This window comes from Centruroides vittatus, unplaced genomic scaffold, assembly GCF_030686945.1.
Source record: "Centruroides vittatus isolate TY-2023 unplaced genomic scaffold, ASM3068694v2 contig_1168, whole genome shotgun sequence".
Lineage (NCBI taxonomy): Eukaryota > Metazoa > Arthropoda > Arachnida > Scorpiones > Buthidae > Centruroides > Centruroides vittatus.
Window position 1 is genome coordinate 31,759 of NW_027120749.1, and position 19,717 is coordinate 51,475.

The window sequence follows — 19,717 nt, forward strand, 5'->3', positions numbered from 1 at the left end:
GAAAACGTTAGTGAGGAAAGAAAAATAGAGAAGAAATATTAGCACTGTTTGGTTCAAGATAGAAGTAAGTCTAATTTTATAGTGTGTTAGGAAGTTCATTGTATTTCGTAGCGATGCCGGCTACTCCGTATTTTAGAACACTAATGAAGCTAATCAAGGCTAGGACAAAGTTCGAATTTCTGAAAGAATGTAAGGAGATTGGAGTTTTCCCAATGTCAATACATCATATCACCCTCCCGAAAGGGAATGAGCCTCTAGTAAATAAGGTTAAGCTGATGTGCATGAACAGGGCAGTTTGAGTTACAAGAAAAAGAATGTATTCCATATTATCAGAGCTCTGCAGGATCAAGAATCAGCTATTTGACATTAACCTTGGTCTGTTAAGGCAAGAAAACAGCAAAATAGTTCCGCATTATGATTATATTAATGCCAAATATAAGGAGAAATACCGTAGAAAGCTACAGTGGATCCTGAAATTTCAAATGCCGAGGGTAAAGAAGCACTCTACCTTTCCATTTGTTATATGGGACGACATAGAAGTGCCTGACTTCGTATTTAAAGTGTTGGAATATGGTCTTTAATTTGCCCCACCTCCACCTCCTACTGAACTTCTAGAGTATATTCCCGAAATGGAAGAACTTATACAAGGCCTTCAGATAGAACGAAAGAGTATTATAGATGGTTAACGGTGCATAAAGTAACAAAGGCGAGAAATGGGATAGAAGCAGAGCGATTACGAACGAATATAGTTAAGACACGTTGATGGATGAGGAAGAATAAAATCACTCTAGTTAGGGCAGACAAGACCAAAGCAATGGTAATTATGAAGCAGCAGACGTATGAAAAGTTGCTTGTCGATTACATCAACCTGACTCAATGCAAGAAAGTGGAGAATAGTAACGTCGAAAAGTTACAAAATAGAGTAAAGAGATTTGCTAAAACCAAGTTGGCTAAGAGGTTAGACAATAAGAATATCGTCTTGGACTCTCCAGACGCTCCTAGGCTTTTTGGCTTCGCCAAAACACATAAGCAGGGCATGCAGATTCGTCCGGTAGTAGATAAGACTCGTGCGCCAACCAGAAAACTGGAGGATGTTATGCATGCAATAATAGCTCCACATCTAGAAGATTATGAGTTCAGTATATCTGACAGCTTAGAGCTCATAACTATCCTCAAACAGATGCACACCGCACCAGCGTACCTCACAGTGCTGGATTTTAAATCTATGTATCCTTCAGTGCTCCTTTCACCTACCTTCTGTGCTTTAAGAGATCTATTATTAAAAATAGTAGAGGATAGTAACCATCATCAGCAAATATTGGAGTTAGCACACCTATTATGTTACAACTCGTTATTCCAGTTTAAAGGGTGCATATACCAACAACGAAGAGGTATGCCAATGGGGAGCACTATAGCAGGAGATTTGTGTGAAATGGTGGTTAGACTCTTTGAGCAAAAAGTTCTTCCTGACCAGCTCCACAACATCATTATCTACAAGAGATACGTAGATGATATACTCATACGATGGAAATGTAAACCGGATATATTGACATTTGTGGCCGAGTTTAATAATAACTCCTATGGCTTGACTCTGGGTCTAGAACAAGAGAGCTACACCCAGGTACATTTTCTCGACGTGAACATCACTGTTAAAGGATCAGCCATCTGCACCGAAGTATATAGAAAATCGCATGTAGATCAATTGTATATCCCGGCACAGTCATGTGATCCAATGAAGTATAAGATAGCCGCATTTAATAGTTTAGTCAAAAGGGCGTACACCCACTCATCTACAACGCAGGCACTTACGAATGAGATCAACACGATTAATACTATTGCTGAACGACATGGGTATAGTAATCTAGTGGCGGCGTTATGCAAGAAAACCTTGCACCCCCCAGGAGCGACGAGAGCAGAGGGGCAAAGCCAACAGGATAGCGTAGGATAAGGACAGGATAATAGTTACCTACAATCCGTACTTACAAAAGTTATACAAGGAGATCGCTAAAAGAAGACAAGTCACTATCGTGTATAGAAGATGTCCTACTATTTTTAACATACTGAGTAACGGGAAAGATGCCCCGAAGCAGGGCAAATTGGCTGGTGTGTACGCAATCCCTATGAAAGATCATAGATGGGATAAGGAGCTGGTATACGTAGGAGCCACGAAAAGATCACTAGATGTGAGGGTTAAAGAGCATAAAGCGGACATCGAGCATAACAGATACACAACCGCATTAGCGCAGTACGCTACAGAGCCTGAGGTAGAGCCATTTTTTAACAAGGCGAAAATAATACAAACGACGGCAGCGGCCGCTCCATTTAAGATGGATGGAAGCGATATGGATACACAAAATGGCAAAGAAAGGAAAATGTATTAATAACAAAGAAGAATTATCATTATCGCTGGCCTGGCAAACGCTGGTCTATGATACGGGATAACGCAAAGCCATACTTCCATCAACTGCGCACGCGTAGAAAGAAGAAGATTGCGCGTGTTTACGTAGAACTTTCAGAATTTGTTTTTTTTTTTTAAAGTTCTTGCCATCGAATAACTTCACCTGAAGAAGAACCAAAGGTTCGAAAACGTTAGTGAGGAAAGAAAAATAGAGAAGAAATATTAGCACTGTTTGGTTCAAGATAGAAGTAAGTCTAACTTTTATTAAAAATATCTAAGCCAAACGCTTGCCATAATGTATCGGGCTATTTTTTCACTCCTGTTAATAATTAGATTTTACGGCAATCATTTGGCTTTGATTAATGACATCAGGTTTTGAGATGTTTGTATCTATCAAAAATATCTGGAATCTAGAATTTATAATTCATCAGTCTTGATAATTAGTGTGTTTCTGATTATAATAAATTTTTTGTTCATAACAATGTATTAAAAGCACTTGATATACATTACTTGAATAATTTTTTATTAATATAAATATATATGAATGAATTAATGAAAATTTACTTATATTAATTATGAAATATTAATTTTTTGAATTATGATTTCTTGTAGGAAACTCAAAATGTTGGAGAATTTAAATATGATTTATCTCAAGTTAAAGTTTATTGCAAGTGAAATACTTGAAAAATATAATAAATTGAATTGCAAGAATCAACCAAACGATGCGATAAATTTAATATATCATTTGAAAGCTATAGTTACTCAAATGGACTCTTACTTGATTAGTGATGACCCAGACATGTATCTGGAAGCTGCTACGTGCCATTTAGAAGAATGTAGAAGAATGCTTAAATATTTTACTGATTTAGGTAAGATTATACTAATAAATGTTTCAAAATGATTCTACTTTATTGAGAGTGTTGAAATTGTATACAGTCGATTCTGGTTATTAGCCTGGTTGGTTACTAGAATATGCTGCATATTGGGACAAAACATTCGAGAACAGAATCAAATCCTATAACGTAAGCACCCGCCATTTTGTAGCTCCTAAAAGCTCCAATGCCGTGCTATTAAGCAGAATCGACTGTATATCAATTTGACAAATATTACATCATATGTTTCTGGCTCCATATTATTATTTCAGGTATAAAATGCTTACTTTCAGGTAGCCAATTGTTTAAATTTTTCTTGAAGGAATGTTTTTGTCCTGTTTTAGGAAAATTTCAGCTTCTTAACGTACACAAGTCATTGTTCCAGTTCAGTTCAAACAGTGACTTGTGTAGTTCTTTTGGTGAAAAATTTAAACAATTTACTACTTGAAAGTAAGCATTTTATACCTGAAATATATAAATTTATTTTTTATTTTAACATATTTGTCTGATTTAATCTCAAAAATATTAAGGAACAGAAATAAATTGGATGGTGATTGATTAAATTCCTTCATCTTTTATATATAGTACAGATCTGGAGATAGTTAATGTTCTAAATTTCAAATAGAGAATCACACCTAAATGCAAAATTTTCAGCAAAGAAACACTCAAATTCAATATTCGAACGTTTTTGGCTACTACTTTATCGGCCCTCTTCAGGAAATGTAAAACGAAAAAATTGTTCTATATATAGAATGTAACTGCATTCTAATTTTTTGTTTTACGTTTCCCGAAGAGGGCCGATAAAGTAGTGGCTGAAAACATTCAAATATTAAATTTGAGTGTTTCTTTGCTGGAAATTTTGCATTTAGGTGTGATTCTCTACATGACAGTTCCAGTTTTCTGGTAAAGTTGTTGTTTATTGTTTTAAATTTTAAGTGCATAGGTTTTTGTTAAATTACTATAATTTAAATAAATCTCTTGTGAAATCTCTAGTTACTTGTTATTTCTTTTCAATATTTTGAGAAGCTTCTGTATATAATGATATTGTCCATTCTTCCTGATTTGAAATGTTTGAACTATTTGTAGCACTTGGTTCTGCTCACAGAGTCCACCCTATATACTTGATTAAGTACTTGAAATGTCTCTGAAAAGTTTTTAGTGAGTTGAAGCAAAATTTCACAGAAACATATATTTTGAGATCTTTCATTTTTACTTTGTCAGAAATCCAATGGACACTATGTGCATGCACTCACTCAAAAGATCATACCTTGATTGTTAATATAGACGGCATGATGCAACAAGCAGCATCACTGTTTGCATTTCACTCCATGCAAGGTTTTGCTTTATTTAGAAAGTTTGATCTTATTCTATAACTTTATTAAATTTTATAAATTAATTTATATTGTATTATGTCGAAATGCTTTTGTTTGATTGATATTTTTGAAATACAAGAGAATATAATTAAATTTTCAATTCCAAATTAAACCAAATATCTTAAGTATATTTTTTGAAGAAATATTTATAGATAAATATAGAAATGCTCTAAATTTAATTTTAAATAGTTAAAGTACTTAGATTAAAATATATATATTTTTTTTTTTTTTAGGAAATTCAAATGAAAATGATATGAATAATAATTCTTCTGTGATTGAATGTTCTGAGGTAGATAATGTAGTTTCTCAGTCTTCCGAAACAGATATTACAATTACTCAGAATGCTGCAATGGATGTTGTTCCTCAGATTTCAATGGATCATACGAATTGTAATGCAGTAGTTAGTCAATCTCCTCCTTTAGAATTTGTTTCTTTTCCCCAAAGTAATAAATTATCGTCATTGACATCATCAGATCAAACAACAAAAAACTCTAGAATTTTTGAAGTTAAGCCTGAAATCTCAATATCTGAGTCTGCAGTTGCTATTTCTAAAGTTCCAGAAAACACAGGTACAAATGTTTTTCAAGAAGCTACTGTTTCTGAAATATCTTCAAAATCACAAATTCCAGTACCTGAAAATATGCAGTTGGATGAAAATAAAAAAGCTGATTCAAATGAATTTTCTAAAGGTAAAGATAAAAAATATTAAATCAAGAAATTTTATTATTTTAATCATTTATCATAAATTGTTATTTTTTTAGATAAAACACACTACCAACATGTTGATAAAGATGCTTTTATAGAATATACAGCACTACTTCAGTTTGCAGAAACTTGGAAAAATTTATATCAAACATTTGTAAATGACCCAAAGGTTAGTGAAATTTAATAATTATATACTGTATATAAGATGTTTCAGGATAATTTAATCAGTTTAATTAGATTTTTTTGTATATTTTAGATTTAGATTATATAATAATAAAGCAGCTGATTATTTTTAGCATTTTTACAGTAACTCTTACAATATTACATTTTCTAATATTTAATCAGCTGTTTTCAATCTGATTAGAAAATCTGTCATCATTCATTGACAGAAAAATAGAAATAATTGCAGCAGAACATATATGACTCAAAAACATAATACATTACTATTGCTTGATCTTCACATATAAACTATTGAGTATATACTTGGGATGTTATCTTATAAATTAATAATTAATTTTCATTGTTATGAATTTCGGCTTGTATTAAATAATGCTAATATAACATTGTATATTAATATCACCATACATATTTTCTTTGGTGATGAATATGAAAACTCATTTCAAGTTTGAATCAATATCCAGGAAATAATTTTCAAGATCTTTGGCCATTTTTTAAGTCCTTTATTTATTCTATTTGAAACGAAGCTGTTAAAAATTAAAATTGTTATGGTGTTTTGCTCATTTTATCATGAATTCTATATTTGTTTGTTATAACTGAGTTTGACTGTATTTAAATAAAATCTCAAGTAAAGAAGTTATTACAAACATACGTACCGTATATCTCGGCGGATAAGACGAGGTATAAATTTTCATCGAAGTTTTATAGTTTTAGCTTATATCTGTTCCGTAAGACGACCCCAAACTATCAACGGCCTATGAATTTAGTTTAGATCAGCGATCATCATCTGAATAATAATACTGTACAGTGTATACGGAATTATGTCATATCTGTAATTTTTCAAATGAACAAATTTATTTTCTTGCATCTGGCAGCACTGCCTTGCGATTGTTGCAAGCATTCGGGTAATGGCCTTGACTATTCACAAAAACATTGTATGGGCTATTCTATTTTGTGCACATACCCTACTCTCTACTAGTAAATAATTACGGTTTGTCCAGTTTTTTATAATGGTTTTAATTTATATAAATTTCAATCTAATTTTTTGTATCTGTCTTATATGACAACCCTGGATTTTGAGGGCCTTTTTTTATGATTCAACTATTGTCTTATCCACCAAGATATACAGTAATTGATTTTTCACTCTGTAGAAGTGAAAAAAATTTTTTTTTTTGCCTCATTAAGGTAATTTCACAACTGTTGAGGGTTTCAAATTTTATCAGGTCAAATGAAATTTTGTCACTTTTTTTCTACCATATTAAACTGAATTTGTACAGTACAATTTCAGTTTAATATGGTAAAAAAAAGTGACAAAATTTTATTTGACCTGATAAAATTTAAAACTCTCAACAGTTGATAAATTACCTTAATGAGGCAAAAAAAAGTTTAGAAAGGATAGAAATTAAATATTAAATTGTTTTTCTCTCAAGAGATTGTTGAGGTACATGTCTTGATTTTTGTTATTTTTGATGTTTGCAACTTTTGGATCATTGTTAAATATTGGTTTTGAAGTTTCTTCGTGGAAAAATGATACAAGAAATATTTTAAATATTAGTATTGTTTAAAACTTTCAAATAATTTCTAGAAACTAAACACATTAAAAATTTAATAGATATTGATGAATAACTTTTATAATATATTATTATTAAAAATTTTTTTTAATTAATTTTATTTCAAAAAATTTCAGTGGAAGAAAGCAAAGGGTGATTTGCAAAAGGCTGTAAATACACCAATAAATAGTACATCTGATGTATCTGCTAAACATTTGCATGATAAAATGAAGCGTTTGGAAACATTTTTGTCTGGACATAACATTGTGGTTACTGGCAAGACAGTTTGTATAAATGTCTGTTCTGAAGGAAAATATTTTTGTTTGGATTTCATTGCAAAAAAAATAGTTGTAAGTGTTCTTAAAATATTTATATGTAATTTTTGTATAATAATATTTGAATTAATAAATTTACATTCTTTACATTATTCTAGGGTCAGGGTGAAAGTCAAATATCCTCAAGACCAGAAGCAGCATTTCCACTTGCAGCATTAACAGTATTTTTATGTCAAAAGTATCCTGATCTACTAAAATTATTTCTTGCCCACCTTTATAAGAGTTGTCCTTATTTAGTTCCGTATTATATACCCTATCAAGGACAGAATGAAGACGACTACTTAAAGTAAGTTGAAAGTTATAGTTCAATTTCTGTACTTAATAACATGTGTTTTAGTTCTTTTCTTCTGTTTTAAGATGATTCTATTTATAATCTAACAAATCAATGCAAAAAATTAATAAGTTTACTATATTACATAAAATATAATAGCATCTTACAGATGTAGTGCTTTTTTTGAACTTCAAAAATATATAGATATTTGAAATATAAGAATGTAATCATCTATTCTTAACTGAACCTTATCTAGCAAAACTGAAAGAATCAGGTTCCATTCTACTTGAACACTAAAATGTTTTAAAATAATAATTATCAAATTTTAAAAATCTTTCTTTAAACTTAGAACTTAAAATTCAGACAATTGGGTCACTTTGGAAAATTTTAAAAAATCACGAACCGCATTTTGCCAGTTTTAATTTTTTTTTGCCATTTCGAATTTGAGTTGGTGCATGTGCGACATTCTTTTGAGAAAGTTTAAGGTTAAACTTTTTCTCTCAAGGGAAACTTGTGCATTTTTTGCATGTTATACACGAGACTCCATTTCCCTCTTCTGTATAAATGGCATTGTGAGTGCAAATTTTGATTTCAAAAGTTCTCTTTTGCCTGTTTTTCCCTCTTCTCACATCTGCATGAATGCAGCCTAAGTCTACTAAAAAGTGAAAAAATGTCACCTTAAAAAGTTCTTCAAATTATGTCAGTCAATAAAAAATCCCCAATCTGGAAATGCTGGGTGGCATTGCATGAAAACTGCATTTGGTTCTTGACATTACTTCCTGCTTTCCTGTCCAAACTTGCCATGTGATGTCATGATGTTGCTAGGTGTATGATGCATGCAACTTTTATTACTCAGGAGCCTAACATTCTTCTGTTTTTCTTGAAGTATGCTTTGTGATTCAATTTCACATAGAATGTTCAAATAAGCAGACTAGGATTCTTATCACCCACTTCAATAAAAATATCGTCAAGCTGAAATTTTGGCACTGCAGCACGATCCCTGGACAATGTTCAGTTTAAATGGATTGTTGTAAATTTTAACTTTTTTTATATTTTAATTACAGTAGAGAACCGAAAATCGGAATCAATCGGGGACTGGGGTTGTTCAGATTAGTGATTTATTCTGATTATGGATTATGTACGAATAAATACATTAACCTGTCCGATGTTAAAATTTTTCTCCATTGCGTGTCGCTTCGTGTTGAATTTTCGTCGATTTTAAACCTAACGAAAATTTTTATAATAATAATCAAGGCTATCGTATCGTTAAAAATTATTTCTGCATTTTTTACAAACAAAATAAATATATTGAGGAATATAAAAACATGAAAATTATACTTTAGAAGTAAATCTAGTATCAAAAACGTTCGATTCAGCACGACACAGTTTGACTGAAAATCGTTCCGATTACCGGCGATTCCAGTTACCGGGGTTTTGATTAACAAGTCTCTACTGTATTTTCACACACACAGAAAAGCCATATTTAACAATACATCTAAATATATTTTTAAATTCACAATACTGTTAACAAGTTATTTTTACAAACTTTGACTTTGAAAAGAATCAAAGAACTGAAATTTCTATAATTACAATTTAATTTAATTTTTTCTAGGCAACTGGGATACGTTTACTATGAAGGTGTTGTTGAAACGCAAGCTATGTTTTTGAAGAGAATGAGTGGAATAGTTCGCCTTTATGCTGCTGTCATTGTAACTCCTCCCATTTTGAACAATCCACATCCACATGGAATGAAACATGCATGGATTTGGTTGGCTAGACTCTTAAATTTGCAACCACGATCGGATATCACTGCTACAATTCTAGTGGATTTTCTCGAAGTTGCCGGCTACGCAATGCAAAAAACTTACGGAAAGCAGTTTCAAAAACTCATGGAAGCATTAGCTATTGAATTCCTTCCAAAAGTAAAAAAGGCTACATTACCTGGATCTGGTGGACCTCTTCAAAGATTAGAATACTTTCTAGAAGAATACTTTAAGGAAGGTACAATTCCTAAACCATCGGGTATCCTTGATTCTACTTTTTGGAAGATATCATAAGACTTTTGTTAATGAGAATTGTCAACAAATCAGTTTAAACTCGGAGTTCGGCTCACAAATTGGCATAAAGATATGATTAAATTTTAATGATTTACTACTAAAATTTTACCATTTTTATTATGTTAAGTTGCTGTAAATTTAATAATAATTAATAATGATATGTAAATTCTAAAAATTTCAAAAATTTTTGATTCTGAATAATTGAATTACTGTTAGGATTGTATATGAAGAATAATGTATTAAAATATCTTTGATGTGTACATATTTTACTGTATATTTGTAAAAAATATAATAATAATAATATACAGAAAAGATTTTAATAACTTAATAAATTTTAGAAATAATAATTGGTTTGTTGTTTATTTTGCATAAATAACACATTTTCACTGAGTATCTAAAAGTTGGTAAAAATAATGTAGTGTAAGATTCGCCGACTTTAAAGGGGGATACGATTAATCCCGTTTCACTAACACCAGTGTAAGATTTGGTCTGGTGTATACTGGGCTTAAATATCCCGCGTCAGGATGAGCTTTAAGGGAACCCGTGTATGTGGGCAGTTGCGAAAGAGGCAAATGATGACAAGTGTTTACATGCGGAAAATTGTTTATTTGGACGAATTCATGCTTACATCGGTTTGATTTGTTCCAAATCTTAGCGATCTTCAGTAACGTGCACGAGTTCGGTTGGTCGATCTATCCAGTCCCGGGAGGACGAGAAAGGCCGTTCGACGATGGTGACGGGCGGTGACACACTTAAAGTTCCGAGTGACGACACTACACACACTGTCTTAATCCACAAGAGGCATGTCCGTCCTTCCGGAAAAACTCCTCTTTGACCTTGAAGTCCCAGTTTTTATACGTTTTTCTCGTGTACTATCCACCTTGCGGATTGGTCCCTCGTCCCTTTCCTCGCTTCCCGATTGGTCTCCCCTTTGTTTTCAAGCGCAAAACGAGACCATGTCGGAGTCGCGGGAAAGGTCCGATTCGAGGTGTCTATTTGACACCCTTTGTCGACTATGCTCCAAGATTGTTGATAGAACCACAACACCTGCACTCAAGGGCGTCGCCAGAGGGGCAGTTGCCCCTCCCTAGACATGCGAAAAAACTTATTTAAATGCTAAGTCATTTATTGCCCGATTTATAATTCCCGCGCAAAAAACCCAAGAAGATTATGTTTTAATTAAAATAATCTTCTTAAGCTTTTTAAAATTTATGAATCGTTTTTATTTTAACTACATACAATTCATATCCTCTATCAATTTATATCATCTTGCCCCTCCTGGCCCATTGGCTGGCGATGCCCTTGCCTGCACTTATAATTTAATCCGTTGTTTGCAATTGATGTCATTTTGGAATTCTAACGATCACGCGTTATTTTTCTATCTCTCCAATTTTTCCCTTTTTCTGAAATTGTTTTCCTAAGTTCAAATTTTTTTCTTTGAATAGTTGTGTTGTGTCAAACTTATACCTTTTTATGAGTGCGTGTGTCAGAGTTCTACCTTTGGATTAAACATTAACAGGTCGTTTAACACGCGTTGACGTCATCCCGAGACTCGTCGTTTACATTTTTCGTTACGTTGTTTTGATCAAGAGTTTTTTTCTCTCTCTCTTATATAATTTATCGTTATTTTTTTTACAACAGGATTCTGCATTTTTTTGCGATTTCGGACCTCGTCTGGGTCCTCACAGTAGTTAATGTGAATTATTGGTTTAATTTAATTTTGGTTTTGTGATAGAACTATAAAAAATAATTTAACAAATAATTTAGTTAAAATACTGAAAAATCAAAAAAGAATCATAAAAATATTGTATTATGTAAGAATACATTAATAAAATTTATACTTAAAAAAAAATGAAAATTATTTTTGGAAATTGATTTGAAAGTGTATTTTCCTTAACAAATTTATCATTATTATAATCATCTCAATGCCAACTTGTACTGATTTACAGGATGAGATGGTTAACTTTTGGGTTAATTAAATGTATTTAACGTAACCATCAGTAATCTGGCATCCTACAGGTCTCAGTAGGTCAAACTATTAGAGCTGAAGAATGGAAAAATACAGGCATTACTTTAAAAACAGACTTTTTTTTAATGCAAAAATTTCATTCTTTATTGAGATTTACGTGTTTCTGATCCATGACAGGCTTAATTTTAGAACAAGTTTTTATTTATATTCTGCATTGTTAATTAATAAAATGAGACTTTCGGTGCCTAAATCCCCAACTGCATGGGCTCAATGAAAGCGATATGTTTGAGATAAATAAATATCGCGATATTTATTTTTCGGGCGGGAAATATCTCAATTAAAAAACGTTACTAAACTCAGGAATGAACGGATCCAGCATTTCTGTGTAGTTTATTTAACCATTCGGTTAAGACTTCCAAGGTTCTAGACAGCTCCGAAAGGTTTGGCACAACGATTGTACGTAATAAGATCTAAGGAAATATCGTATGGATGTATGGTAAGTTTATTATGGTTACCGATAAACAGAAGCACTAAATCTTGATTTTTACCGAACCTGTATTCGATAGAGGTAGTTGTGTGCTAAGTATTAATAAATTTTCCATCTTCATATTAAAATTAATATAATAATTTTGGCTTAAATGCATTATTTCCCTTCATCGCAATACCAGGAAATTTGAATGATAATTAACAAATGATATCAAAAGACAAATAATAGGATTATGGGAATTAATAAATTCTCATCGAGAATAACGAGGAAATTCTGCATTCATGAAAAACTTCCAAATTGGATACGTCCATGGAGCTATAATATTTAACTGGAGCAGGAGCGTTCTGTTGCTAGTAGCGGTCGTAAGTGGCTTCACTGTGGGACAAACCGCCATTTCGTGAGGGGAAGAAAGTTTGTTGTTCTTTTGAACTTGACATTTGAAAAGAGAAAGAAATAAAGTAAACATTCGGTTATGTTTGTTTATCATATGCAGTGCAATTGTATTTCTTATATGCTTCATCTATGTATCTCTCACTTTTGGGAAAATCTTCAATCTCATTTTTCTCAAGCTCTACTTAGCCAATATTGATTAGAAAAATTTTTATAAGAAAAACTGACGGACGACATACTGTAACTAGGAAAAAAAACTCAATGACTATTGAAAAATATCCATCTAAAGTCAAAACTAACGAATTTTTGCTGTACTTTTCGATATAGTACTCGGTATATTTATCCGGTATTCTAGCGAGGACTCTCCTAGGAATACTTTTTGATGCTCTGTGTGATTTTCCAACCCGAAAGTTTCTATCTTACGCAGATGTTGAGTTACACTTTATTAAAAATCTCAAATTTTTTTAGATTTGATGTGAATTCAGCCGAAGTATATCATATCGAAAAATATCTTTGAAATTATCCTTTCCAAGGATACAGTTCGTCCCAAAATATGATAATCTATATGTTTTTATTATTTTTTTTTAATATTAAGTATTTCTCAACAATGCGAGTGGGTATTATATTATTGTTTATTTATAGCATTATACAACGTTATATAATTGTTTTTACAATATTTGATAGTTACTTAAAGCGTTAAACATAAAATACTTAGGTACTTATGGGTTAACAGAGCGCAAGTCGGAATCAGAAGACAGGAAACAGTGGTGACGCACGTTTCTAAACCTAACCTATTCTAATAAATTACCATAATTATTAGTAACAAATTATTAGAATAGGTTAGGTTTAGAAAACGTGCGTCACCACTGTTTCCTGTCTTCTATATGCTGGAATCAGAGACGAGCCGCCATCTTGGATACCTACGGTAACGTTAACCGTAAGGTGTAAGTAGTTTTGGAAATTTGTTAAATATTAAAACTATGCCTTTTGTAAATCATTAATTTATTGTTTGATTTAACAATTGTCTTAAATTTGAAAAATAAAAACATTATTCGGAAAAATCGCGATTTCCGACTGGCGTCCCGTTAACCCGTGAGTACCGATACATATTTTGTGATGTCCCAAAAATATAGATAAATTTTAAACTTTGAGCAATAGTTTATAACATAAATTGGTGAAAATTGTTTTAATATGAAATAGAACTTCCATCATATTTAATAACTTCAAAAATGCGATTAGGCATTGATTTAATTAAATTGTGTAAGAATTCTGCATCCATTCAAAACCAGCACTCAATAATTTCTTGTTTAAGTATTGAAACTGTCATAAAATGCCTGTTATTAGCATAATTTTTTTGAGAATGAATGCCTTCACAAGTTCTCAATCGGATTTATGTCCGGGCCTCTTGTTGAATATTAACAATGAATACTGGCATTGTCCTGTTGGAAAATCCAATCAGGTCCTCCAATTTCTTCTCCAATAGATATTAAATTATTTTTTAGGATTTCTTGATAATTTTTAGATGTCTGTCTACCAGTTATAATCACTAAATTTGATAAACCATTAAATCCAAACCCACGCCATAACAGAACCACCATCCTGTTGCTTGACGAAAAATCTGCACTCTTCTTCCCTAATATGCTAGTAATTAAGTCATACAAATGAAATGTCTTTTCATCACTGTAAAGGACTGAAAGCCATTGGTCATTCCTCAACATGTGATCTTTATCCCACTGCATTCTTACCAATTTGTATCATTTTGTTAGTGATTTTTCATCAAGGCAGCAAATTTCATATGTGAAGCTGCTGAAATTCTTCGATGAACAGTGCTTTTTGATATTTTTAATTCACTTTCACACAAAATTTGATAAACTGATTTATTCTGTTGTGATTCAAGATGCCCAATTTAATTATTATTTCTTTGAAATATGATTTTGGGTCTTCCTTGTCGATGTTTAGAAGGTTATGGTGATGATTTTCCCAAAATTTTGTAAATTCCAAGAGTAGAACTGTTCATTAAAACATCAATTTCCTTGACACGACAGCCTTCTGCTTTTAATTTCCATGTTTATTCAATTTATTCCATACGAATCAAAACTTTCAAAATGCTACATGGAAGAGATAAACTCTCTTCCATGTAGCATTTTGAAAGTTTTGATTCAATATTCAAATTATTACTTGACAACAAAGTTTAAAGTGTTACTTAACGTTATTTATTATTATTATTGTAATTTTAAGTTTCTTTTGCTTGAAGTTTTACAATTCTGTTTTATTATCTATATTTTTGGGACAGCCAAAAATATATTATTGTTGTTACAATATTAAAATAATGATCTTTAATTTTAAAATTATCAAAAATGAGTGTAAAGTAATTTGCATATACAAATGAAATCATTTACATTTTTCTTGAATTTTTAACAATTCTGAAAAGTAGTAAAATGTTGATTATCTATATTTTTGGGACGTACTGTATTTTTAAAATGCACTTTTTTATTTTTACAATATCTAATTTTTTTTTGCTGAGATAAGCCGAGCGGTAAAGGTGGCAGCCTACCGCTCTAGGAGACCCGGAATCGAATCCGAACGGGTCGAATAATCCCCAGGAATTTTTCGGGGTTGGTCCGTTCGGATATGTCGGGCCCCGTCCCTCACCACCCGGTAGCCTTATTGTGGGCCTGGCCAAACCCATAATGGGCCTACTAAAAGAGGCCCTCTTAGTGCCCACAGGGCGGAAAGAGTTAAAAAAAAAAAAAAAAAAAAAAAAAAAAAGAGATAAGCTCATTTTTATGGCATTGTAAAAATTGTCAATAACGAAAAATTTAAGCTATACGACGAGATTTAATAAAAAAAAAATCTCTTATGATAACTTATATAAATGTTTTTGCCTGAAATCTTACTGAAGTCGGTAATTTACGTAAAAAGTTGATTTTTGATAAGCGTGATTTATGTAGGCAGCACAACCTTTCACCATTCTTCTATATTTACTATTTAACAAATAAAAACAAAGTTGTAAATTTACAAATACAGTAAACAGATGGGTTATAAATAGTTTGTCGTGTTGTTAAATAAAAAGTTTAGAACACGTTTTGCTTATTAGCTTAAGTATAAAATTTATTTCCTGTTGTTAATTTTAAAACTTTTCTAATGCACGTAGAGGTGAGTAATACTTATGCAAAGCTTACAAGTTCATCAAAAACCTTAATAAATACATAAAAGCAGAAATGCTTCGTTGAATAGCAAGCTTATTCGCTTTTGCCAGTAAATATAAGTGGCGTATGAGTCGACCAAAATGGCTGCCACAAAGGGTATAGCATGCTTGACAACGTACGAGAGTTACTTGTATGTTGTCTTTTTAATAACTTTTCTCTCTGTAGACAAAACGTTTTATTATTATTTGTATCCGACATTAATCCTAGTTGATTTCGTAGTTGTTTAAGTCACGATGATTGCACTTTGTGATATTTTAGAATATGTGCTGATCGAAAAAGATGTCTTACAGAAGGAGAGGAAATACCAAAACTGATAACTTCACATCTATCCAGCTCTTTCTCGGCAAACAATTCACTTCAGTTTCACCACAGCTAATTTTGCTGAGCTTAAAATTCTTTTATACAAATGTTTTCACTCATACTTTATACTCTTCGAAGACTGCGTTAATTTACACTACAGACTCTTGTACACCTTTTAAACACAGCCGTTTATTGCTATCATTCAGAATTGTATGTATGTTCTCGCAGATGTACCGCCAGGATTCTTCTAGTCACACCCACATAATCTTTTTCGATTCCTAACTGTTGATTTTCAAATGGAATTTTATATACCCCAGCTTTACCTTCCTTTTTTTACGCTGTCTTTATCGTTCCGTAGCCAGCTACAGATATTAGGTGCTCTTTTAAAGATCATTCTTGGTTTTTATAAGAAAAAGAGCATTTGATACAACGTTGACAAACGACACAACAACACAATATTATCAATTATGGCACAGATTGAAGGAGCGATTGTAAAATGGGAAGAGGCTAAAGTCATTTAAACGGTGCACTCTCCATCCATTGCGTTGGAGATGGAAAAGGTGGAAATTTATAAAAGTAAAATGAAAAACCATCGCCTAAATGCTATGGATGCTAATGCGCTTCCAACAGTGTGGAAATATATAATAGAAAAAAGAATGGCACTTAAAGACCCTTAAATAATTTCTTTCTATTTAGCTTTGTTTTCTATGTTTTATTTGTTTGTTTATTTATTTAATATACACACTTCTTTCAATTTATTTTAAAGTTAAATTATTTTTTTGAATTTTAAATATGCAAAATATTTGAAAACGGTACGTTCTATTTTGAAACATTTATAATATTAAACCTGACGATGGCCTATACTAGATAGGGTGAACACTTTCTATTCTAACAAACTACAGTACTTTAAACCCATAGCAGCCCCCGGGATCGAATCCGATCGGGTCGAATAATCCCCAGGAATTTTTCGGGGGGTGGTCCGTTCGGATATGTCGGGCTCCGTCCCTCACCACCCGGTCGCCCCATTGTGGGCCTGGCCGAACCCATAATGGGCCTACTAAAAAGAGGCCCTCTTAGTGCCCACAGGGCGGAAAGAGTTAAAAAAAAAAAAAAAACCCATAGCAGCCGCCATTATGTAGTTCGCGCTAATACCGCTAGGTGTCAGATCTTTCGTTGGCACAAGCGAATTGTTTCTTCCACGCTCAAACTGGCGACTTCCGTCCTGCGCGCACGTACTGGTTTCACTTGATTTCGGGAGCTGTGCTCCATTATTAAAGCTCCATGGATACGTCGATGGCAAGAACACGATTTACAATGCAAAAATGATCCGAAAGACCACGACACAAATGTGCTTGACACAGAATCGAGAAATTATAAATGCTGTCATTGAACCTTTAACTTATGCAGCATTGTCGAAGCGAAAACTACAATGCTCGTCGTATACTGTAAAAAAATTTAGAATACGATTAAAAGAATTTTGATATACAATACTTGCTATCGTCTTTTGCGACTCTACACTTTTGGTACCCTGACACTTATGGTGGCCATTTGCAACCAGCAAATGAAATAAGGTCTAAAGGGCCTTGCTGTCCTTGCAAAAGATGTCTAGGAGAACTATTAATGTTAAGCTGTATCTAATGAAGAATTCGAGGCTCCAGCTACCAAAATGTAGAGTATGAAGAGATTCTAAGATGCTCAACGAACCCATACAGCTGGAATTTCGGGAGCTCAAGCCCGAATAAATTTTGATATTTGACTAATTACATGGACATTTTGAGGCTATATGAAATGGGTATTAGAGTATATTCTAAGGTCAATAGTAAGTATTTCAAGTCATTGGCTTATGATTCTATCGCTAAAATATCTTTATTGTAATAAGAAAAAAAGCTTAATAAACTCTATCGATTTCGTTGACAAATTCACTTATTAAAAATTGGCTCCGTGACTTTTTCGGGATTAGTGACATAAAGCTTAATTTTCATTAATTTTATAATAGATTCACTATTGAACCTGAAACAAATTTGCCTAAGATGTCGTAACTTCAACTCCAGATTCCTCACAAATCATACATGCGGAACTGGCGTTCCATCTAGTTATAAAAATCAAATTTGTTGCCATCGAGCATTTTTAAAGCTCGATGGCGACAAATTTTTAATACATTTTCATTATATTTCATATATTTCATGTGTAGATATAATGGGCTTTATAATAGTCTATACTTTTTTACTGGCACCAAATAACTTTTCTGCCTATTGTTTGATGCTAGAGATAGGCCTATTATTCTTATTACAACTTTCAGCATGCCCAAAAATTTTGGTTAGGATTCGCCCCTGCTCTACAGTGAGTTTGGTAGTAATCAGACAATTCTATCTGGGTGCGTAACTTTTTGTCAATGAGTGGTGATTAAAAGTAGTGTCATACAAATACAGTGTTAATTAAACTGTCGGCCGGATGGCCGAGCGGTCAAGGTTAGCAGCCTGCCGCCCTGGGGGACCCGGGATCGGATCGGGACGGGTCGAAAAATCCCCAGGAATTTTTCGGGGGGTGGTCCGTCCGGATATGTCTGGTCCCCGTCCCTCACCACCCGGCCGCCCCATTGTGGGCCTGGCCGAACCCATAATGGGCTTGCTATAAGAGGCCCTCTTAGTGCCCACTGGGCGGAAAGAGTTTAAAAAAAAAAGTGTTAATTAAACTTGAAAAATCATTGAAAAATTCTCATTAGAGAAAGCTTAACTCCGATTCTTTTAATTGAGAAATAGTATGAAATTTGCTAACGATTCACAATACCACATACATTGAAAAAGATATACAATATTTCATTAATACCTAATCATTTCAATTTTTATGATTTTTACTTTCCCGGCTATCATATGGCCTAACAGAGTGAAAGTATATGGCCGGATGGCCGAGCGGTAAAGGTGGCAGCCTACCGCTCTGGGGGACCTGGGATCGAATCCGAACGGGTCGAATAATCCCCAGGAATTTTTCGGGGGGTGGTCCGTTCGGATATGTCAGGCCCCGTCCCTCACCACCCGGTCGCCCCATTGTGGGCCTGGCCGAACCCATAATGGGCCTACTAAAAGAGGCCCTCTTACTGACTCCCTCCTTTGGACTTATTAGCATCTTAAATCATATATTTAAATTTGAGCAAAAAAGTAAAATTTAATATAAATTACTTATCCACGGGAAATTAATTTATATATTAATTTTAAACTATTTTTTAAAAAAATATACGATATGACGTCACGTAGAATCATACGTCAATCACCAGGGGGAGATAGTCAATCGACGGAAGAGTTTGGATGAACGGAACATATGCGTTGGGTTAACATCTTTTCAATGTTTGGCAAACAGATAAAGTTATGGCTGGAGTTTTCGATTTAGAATTGCATGAAGCCGACAACGTCCGAGATGAAGGCTCGGACGACGATGCTATAGATGTTGATGATCAAGTAAGTAGTGGGTCAAACTGTATACCGTATTAGGCCTAACGCTAAATCTAATTACTTTTACAATTGATTTCGATGTATTTTATCCCATAAATAATCCTCAAGTAGTTGTTTATTACATTTATTCAACTCGAAAATAGCCGAAAGCTATCGCAGATTGGCCGTTTGCATTACA

The 19,717-nt window shown here is 33.0% G+C and overlaps 3 protein-coding genes across 3 annotated transcripts in view; all 3 read left to right on the forward strand.

Annotated features, from left to right (window-relative positions):
- Positions 1–766: 766 nt before the first annotated feature.
- Positions 767–1,948, forward strand: LOC136982488 (uncharacterized). The gene has a single exon (XM_067278986.1). It carries the CDS (start codon positions 767–769, stop codon positions 1,946–1,948), a length of 1,182 nt encoding a protein of 393 aa, XP_067135087.1.
- A 1,041-nt stretch (positions 1,949–2,989) lies between these two features.
- Positions 2,990–9,782, forward strand: LOC136981131 (mRNA export factor GLE1-like). Its single transcript, XM_067277411.1, has 6 exons — positions 2,990–3,267; positions 4,877–5,332; positions 5,405–5,517; positions 7,213–7,425; positions 7,509–7,696; positions 9,294–9,782. Exons 1-6 carry the CDS (start codon positions 2,997–2,999, stop codon positions 9,736–9,738), a joined length of 1,686 nt encoding a protein of 561 aa, XP_067133512.1. The 5' UTR covers positions 2,990–2,996; the 3' UTR covers positions 9,739–9,782.
- Positions 9,783–19,356: 9,574 nt separating this feature from the next.
- LOC136981741 (ribosomal protein S6 kinase beta-1-like) overlaps positions 19,357–19,717 on the forward strand; it is a 43,659-nt gene continuing 43,298 nt past the window's right edge. The window contains exon 1 of the mRNA XM_067278096.1: positions 19,357–19,545. Within this exon, the coding sequence (XP_067134197.1) occupies positions 19,456–19,545 (90 nt within the window). The 5' untranslated portion in view covers positions 19,357–19,455. The remainder of the gene's footprint in view (positions 19,546–19,717) is intronic.

Coding starts and splice junctions, on each gene's coding strand:
- LOC136982488 (XM_067278986.1), top strand. CDS start 767: ATGAGGAAGAATAAAATCACTCTAGTTAGGGCAGACAAGACCAAAGCA.
- LOC136981131 (XM_067277411.1), top strand. CDS start 2,997: ATGATTTCTTGTAGGAAACTCAAAATGTTGGAGAATTTAAATATGATT. Junction 7,426..7,508: donor TCATTGCAAAAAAAATAGTT/GTAAGTGTTCTT, acceptor ACATTATTCTAG/GGTCAGGGTGAAAGTCAAAT. Junction 7,697..9,293: donor AATGAAGACGACTACTTAAA/GTAAGTTGAAAG, acceptor AATTTTTTCTAG/GCAACTGGGATACGTTTACT.